Source organism: Serinus canaria, chromosome 25, assembly GCF_022539315.1.
Source record: "Serinus canaria isolate serCan28SL12 chromosome 25, serCan2020, whole genome shotgun sequence".
NCBI classification, from domain to species: Eukaryota; Metazoa; Chordata; class Aves; order Passeriformes; family Fringillidae; genus Serinus; species Serinus canaria.
Genome location: NC_066338.1, coordinates 7,354,727 through 7,361,554, shown reverse-complemented (window position 1 = coordinate 7,361,554; position 6,828 = coordinate 7,354,727). Strand labels below are relative to the sequence as shown.

At 52.5% G+C, this 6,828-nt stretch overlaps 1 protein-coding gene across 1 annotated transcript; it reads right to left on the bottom strand.

Moving 5' to 3' along the window:
• Positions 1 to 1,865: 1,865 nt before the first annotated feature.
• On the bottom strand, positions 1,866 to 2,822 carry LOC115484301 (olfactory receptor 14J1-like). The gene has a single exon (XM_050984200.1). It carries the CDS (start codon positions 2,796 to 2,798, stop codon positions 1,866 to 1,868), a length of 933 nt encoding a protein of 310 aa, XP_050840157.1. The 5' UTR covers positions 2,799 to 2,822.
• Between the last annotated feature and the right edge of the window lie 4,006 nt (positions 2,823 to 6,828).

Here is a 6,828-nt window from a genome sequence, read left to right as displayed (position 1 = left end):
CAGTGATTCTTCCCCTGTGCTGGGCACTGGTTGGGCAGCACCTCGAGTGCTGTGTCCAGTTCTGGGCCCCACAATTTAGGAAGGACATGGACGGGCTGAAGCGTGTCCAGAGATGGGCAACAAGGCTGGGGAGGGGTCTGGAGCACAAGTCCTGTGAGGAGTAGCTGAGGGAGATGGGTGTGGTTTATCCTGGAGAAGAGGAGGGCCAGGGGAGACAAGGTGGTATCAGGGAACAGCTTGGACTAGATGATCTCCAAGGTCTTTTCCAACCTTGCTGATTCTGGGATTCTCTGAAACCACCCTTGGAGCAGTTGCAGGATGAGCCCTGGGCCTCCTCTTCAGAAGCTCCAGCAGCCCAGGTCCCTCAGCTTCTCCTGCCAGCCCCAAAGCCCATCCTGTCAGTCCTGCAGAGCCTCTGCAGCTCCTCCTCATTGCCCAGAACAGGGAGCCCCAGAGCCAGACACAGCAGCCCAGATGTGCCCCCCTGGCCTGTGGTGCCTCTGGCAAGGGAGCAGCAGGAGGCACTGCAGGAGCCTGCAGACAATTCCTGCAGCACTTGTGGGATGATTCTGCTCCCCAAGGGACGTTCCCATGGTGCCAAGGCAGGAACTGCAATGGGGAGTGGGGCCAGAGAGGGAAGGGCAAACAGGGATGGGCTGTTTGCAGGGCAGGTGGGCAAGAGGAAGAAATTTGTAGCAGGGAAGAGTAAAGAGAGCAAAGGTGAAGCCAAGGAAATGCTGAGGGCAGTTTGGGGGTGGCTGCCAGGCAGCCCTGGCTCTGAGCAACAGCGTCTGCAGTGGGACAGGAAACTCCCAGCTGATGGGAACAAACTTTCTGGCTGACTGCAGAGGCCAGGACAAAGCTGAGTGGTTTCCCTGGTGTCCCCCAGCCCTTGCTGGCCCCAGGGGCTGATGGCATTTGTGCTCCCTCAGGTTCATGTCCCCACACCAACAGCATGGGGGTGCTCCCCCTGCTCTGTGCAATGCAAACAGGGGCTCCTGAGCCAGTGCTGCCGTGTCTGTGCCTGCAAGGATGGGGCACCTGTGTGAGCTGGGGGAGAGGCCAGGGCTGCAGAGGGGGGATGTTGTTGGCAGCTCCATGAGGACGCTCTGGGACGCTGCCCTGGGCTGTCCAGCAGCACTGGGGATGGATCAGCCCCTGCTCTGCTGCTCCTTCCCATCTCCCCCAGGGCCCTTGCAGAGCACCAGCCATGCTGTTTGCCCCCAGCCTGCCCACGGCCACCCTGGGGCTGCTCACAGGGGTTTTCTGTGCTGAGCATTGCCTGGGAGTGTTCTTGAGAGAGCCTTGGCAAGGAGCCTGGAGCCCCCAGGGCCTGGCCTGAGGTGTCAGTGCTGCCCCAGCAGTGCCCATGGCCTGTCCCTGCTGCAGCCCTGGCACTGCCACCCCCAGGGCTGTGCCCAGCCCCGAGAGCACTCAGGCCCTACAGCAACACCAGGGCCACCAGGGCAGCGGGGCAGGGCCATGGGAGCAGCACTGGCAACACCAAGTGCTGCTGCTGCTGGGCACACCTGCTGTGCCAGCACTGATCTACCCCAGCTCTGCCCACAGACATTGCTGCTGCAGCTCCAGAGAAGGCCACTAAAGGGCATCTCTGGAGAAAATTTTTTCTGGGAGATTGTTTAGTTCCTTTAAAGGCAATGAGAGCACAGCCCCTCATTGACACAGGCTATGGGCACAGGGAAGGTGGAGAGAAACAAAATGAAAAATGGCATACACCATGACATTTCTTTGTGGACAAGATTAAAAAAGTAAAACAAAACAAACAAAACCACTCCAAAATGAAACACACAAGAATATCAAAGATGACTTTTATTACAAGTGATTTGAAGAAATTGGCCAGCAGTTTAATATTCCTGAAAGCATTGAGTCATCAGTCTCCACACTGCAGCCTTGAGCTCCTGGTTCCTCAGGCTGTAGATGAGGGGGTTCAGGGCTGGAGGCACCACTGAGTACAGAACTGACACTACCAGATCCAGGGATGGGGAGGAGATGGAGGGGGGCTTCAGGTGAGCAAATGTGCCAGTGGTGATGAACAGGGAGACCACAGCCAGGTGAGGGAGGCAGGTGGAAAAGGCTTTGTGCCGTCCCTGCTCAGAGGGGATCCTCAGCACAGCCCTGAAGATCTGCACATAGGAGAAAACAATGAACACAAAACAGCCAAATGATAAACAAAGGCTAACCACAATGAGCCCAAGTTTCCTGAGTTTGGCGTGTGAGCAGGAGAGCTTGAGGATCTGTGGGATTTCACAGAAGAACTGGCCCAGGGCATTGCCATGGCACAGGGGCAGGGAAAATGTATTGGCTGTGTGCATGAGAGCATTGAGAAAGGCACTGGCCCAGGCAGCTGCTGCCATGTGGGCACAAGCTCTGCTGCCCAGGAGGGTCCCGTGGTGCAGGGGTTTGCAGATGGACACGTAGCGGTCGTAGCACATGATGGTCAGGAGGGAAAGCTCTACTGTGATAAAGAACACAAAGAAAAAGACCTGAGCAGCACATGCTGTGTAGGAGATGGTCCTGGTGTCCCAGAGGGAATTGTGCATGGCTTTGGGGACAGTGGTGCAGATGGAGCCCAGGTCAGTGAGGGCCAGGTTGAGCAGGAAGAAGAACATGGGCGTGTGCAGGTGGTGGCCGCAGGCTACGGCGCTGATGATGAGGCCGTTGCCCAGGAGGGCAGCCAGGGAGATGGCCAGCAAGAGGCAGAAGTGCAGGAGCTGCAGCTGCCTCGTGTCTGCCAATGCCAGCAGGAGGAAGTGGCTGATGGAGCTGTTGTTGGACATTTGTGCTGTTTTGGCATGGGGAAGCTGTAAAAAAAGTAACCATGGAATAGTTGGGTTTGGAAAGGACTTTAAATATCCCAGCACAGCCTGGGGGCACATTCCCCCCACTGCCTGCCCAGGGCTCTGCTGCCTGGAGCTGTCCCTGCCAGCAGCTGCTTCCCAGTGCCCAGGGCTGGGCCCTGCCAGAGCTGCCAGAGCCCAGCCCAGCCCTGGGGGCTCAGCTCTGCCCTGCAGACCCCTCCCAGCTCTGGCACTGCCCAGGGGCAGCTCTGGCTCTGCAGGCTTTGATGGCAACATCAGAGCAAACCCGAGGAGGCTGGAAAAGTGACACTGATGCTGCCTCTAAGGGCCTTGATTTCTGTCAGTGCCTGTTTTTTTCATATCTAAGAGAATATTTTTTATTTTTCTCAGCCTGAACTGAAAGATGAATTTCTATATGTAATTTCCCATCCAGGCAAGCTGGAGCAGTAGAATAAAAAGCAGGAGTTTCCCTTTTATGCGGCCCCTCCCTTGCTGTTCTCCGGTATAATCTACTTGGAAATGTTCTGCAGTAAAATGTCATGCTGGGAGCAGTCCTGAACAATGCAGCATCCTCCCCACAAAAGGAGAACACTTCCAAGCCTTGCCAGCTGTCTCCTCCCACCCAGATCCTGTTCCCCAGATCTGGGAGCAGCTGCCAGGGCTGGCTGAGAGCTGTCCCTGGCAGGCAGCAGAGTCCCTGCCCCAGCACAGCGCCCTGGGCTGCAGGACCCTGCTCTGCAGGACAGCCCTGGGCACCCCTGGCTCTCTGCACAAGAGACAATCAGAGAATGTACTCACAGGGTCTGCAGGCATTGGGATGTTGCAGCTTTAGGAGATGGCTCCAGGAGCTGCAGCTGCATTGTCCTGCAGCCAGAGGATCCTGCGCCAAGGGCTGGCAGTGATTGTGCCCCAGGCACTTCTCAGCACCTTCCCAGCCCTGACTGATTGAAGCTCTCTGTGCCTCTGTGCTGTGCCCAGGGTGGCTGCAGGCAAGTGCCCCAGCCCTGCTGGGCTGGCAGAAGAGCTGCTCATCAAGAGAAATGTGCTTTTGAAGATTTCCTTGGTTACAAGGAGCTGCCTCTGTGCCAGAAGCCCAGCCCAGCTCAGCAGCAGAGACACAGCACAAGGACTTTAATGAGCCTCTGGGGCTTTGTGCTCAGGCCCTGAACAGGGAGTCCCTGAGAGGGAGCTGAAGAAACCTCTCCAGAACTCCAAGTCAGAATCACACTCCAAAGTTTCTTTCACTTTTAATGGGTCCCACTGAGGGACACCACTGAGAAAGTGTCCCCAGGCCCCAGGCAGAGCAGAGAACTGCAGGCAGTGATGACAGGAGGGGACAAAGAGAAGCCAAGTCTTGGTGCCCTGGGGCACAGCAGGGTCTGTGCCACCAAGAGCTGGGAGGAGACACCTTGTCCTGAGGCACTGGGGCCTCCTGGCACAGCCCCAGCCAGGCTGGGCACTGTCAGCCCCTTGTCCTGCCCTCAGCATCCCCCCCTAGCCCACATCCCAGTGGCCTCAAGGATCTGCTGGAAGGAGTCCCTGGGGAGCCTTGCTCAGGAATGGCCCTGGGGGCTCCTCAATGCTCACAGATTTTTTTTCAAAGGACTTTGGGTTTGGCTTTTGCCTTGGAGTCTCTGAGAGGTTTGTGCAATCATGGCCCCAATTATCTGCTTTAATGAGTCCCTTGAGAGCTTTGTATTGACACTCAGTGGGGCTCATTAATACTTTGAGATAGTCAAGGTTTTTTAAGATACTTTGCATTTTCTTTTCCACACTGATTTTCTGGAGGCCATCCTGGCCTCAAGTTCTCTCTTCCAAGAAGTCCATGAGGAGCCTGTTCTGGGCATGGACCTCCGTGAGACCCATTCAGTCTGTGAGACACTTTGGGTGTTTCTTCTGACTTTGGCTCCTGGAAAGGTTTGTGCAATCTCCTCTCAGGCCCTGAGGTACCAGGGCTCAGCTCCAAATATACCATGGGGCTCATTAGGATCAAGCCAAGTCCTGAAAAACCATGGCTCTGCCTTGATTTCTTTCTGCTCTCATGCAGTTCATCAAGAACATTTCCTTTAGAGTTATGGAGAAATATTAAGAAGACCTTCTAAGAAATATGTATTCTTCTCTTAAAGGGTGTCTTTCAGTTCTCTTCCTATTATACAAGAGCTGATTGCAGCATGCTGTGATTGATATTGATCCAGGGTCTCTCCTAAGGAGGTCTGGCTAGGTCAGAGAAGTTGTACCTTGGAGCTCACTCCGTGTGGAAAACCTTGCCCCACATTCCCCAACCCCATGTGAGAAATGATTCTTACTTTGAAAAATTCAAATGCTTTATTAAGACCTTATCAAAATACAACAGGAGACTGAATAAAGAAAAGAAGAGAGCACAGGGAGCAAAGGAATCAGTCACCATGTTCTTATCTACAATATGGATGTTGTGACTTTTATACCTCTAGCCTCTCCCAAAGGCTTGTCAATCGACTCCTTCTTCTCTGTCCAGTGGTGGAGATCACTTTGTTACACATTGATTGGAGGTCAGGTGCTGCCATAGTAACAAGCCAACCCTGCCAAATGCCCCGACAACTGAGGCCATCCTGTGATAACAATGCAAGGGGGAGGGAAAAGATTATACATCTACAAAACTTCTCTTAACATGTATTTAATATTCACCCCTTAATTGTGAGAGTCAACCATAGGATTATTCATCTAAACCAACCCCCCCTTTTCTTTTTCTCGAAGTTATTTTGCTCAAACAATTAAGTCAAAACTTTTTCTCTTTGTTGAATGCATCATACCAGCATCTGTTGATGTGGGCAAGGACAGTGGGAACAGGACAAAAAAAATCTCAGGTTTTCCTTAGACACACTTATTTGGAATGGACAAAAGGGCATCACAGAGGTCCAGTATGGCTTTGACTCCCATCTACCGTGCCTGTGTGGCTGCTACCCATAGTCAGTGTATCTTAGGGGTGAGTACAGAGGCCAACTCAGTCCTGCCCTCCAGTCCCTGTTGAATTAAAAGACAACTGAGGAATGACAGAGGTCTGGTATGGCCTTTTGTCCCTACCTTACCATGCCTATGGGGTTGCTACCCACAGCAGGGCTATGGAGCCTCCTTGGTAGCAAACAAAGGGGCCAACCCTGTCTTGCTCTCCTCCCTTTTTCTTATTTTTTTAAAGAAGCTGTCCCATTACCTTTTATGGTCCCTTGTGTACTTACCCTCAACAGATGCTGGTAATTCTCACCCATAAAACCAGGAAGACAGTTCTCGAGCTGGTTGGTGGAAGTCTGACTCTACTTTTTGGGCCTCTTGGCTTTTTTCTGGTTGTCTTTCAGTCTCTCCTTGAGAGTCAGTCTCGTTTCACCCGGCCTGGATGTTATAGTCCATTCTTTGGGTTCTTCTACAGGGCCTTTGGCTCTGTTGCCATGAGTCCATCCCCACTCTGCAGTTCGCACGGCCGATTCGGTGGTGAGCAGTACCTGAAAGGGACCTTCCCACTGAGGAGTTAGAGTCTGATCTCTCCATGTCTTAATCATCACCCGGTCCCCAGGATTAATATTATGGATTCTGCAATCCAGGGTGGTCATTTGAGGAATTGCCCCTTTATGTCTTAGCCCTTCTAAAGTTTGTGTTATAGACATAATTTCCTCATAGGTGGCAACCCTATGGGGTGAGGTCAGGAAGGGTAACCCAAACATCATTTCATAGGGTGACACCCCCAGATCTGACTGGGGTTGGATTCTAATTTTTAATAATGCCAAAGGGGGACCTTTTATCCATGACATTTGTGTTTCAATCATCAGCTTAACTAGAGCTCTTTTCAGAGTTTGATTCATTCTCCCAAAATGACTGGAACTCTGTGGATACCATAGAGTGTGGAATTCCCATTTTACTCCGAAAGCCTGAACAACTTTCTGTAATATCTTAGATGAGATACGAGTTCCTCGGTCTGAATCAATCCTGTTTACCATCCCATATTGGGGAATGATTGATTCTAGAAGTGTTTTACTCACAA

Bases quoted from the DNA above. Each gene is read 5' to 3' on its own strand.
- LOC115484301 (XM_050984200.1), bottom strand. From the start codon at position 2,798: ATGTCCAACAACAGCTCCATCAGCCACTTCCTCCTGCTGGCATTGGCA.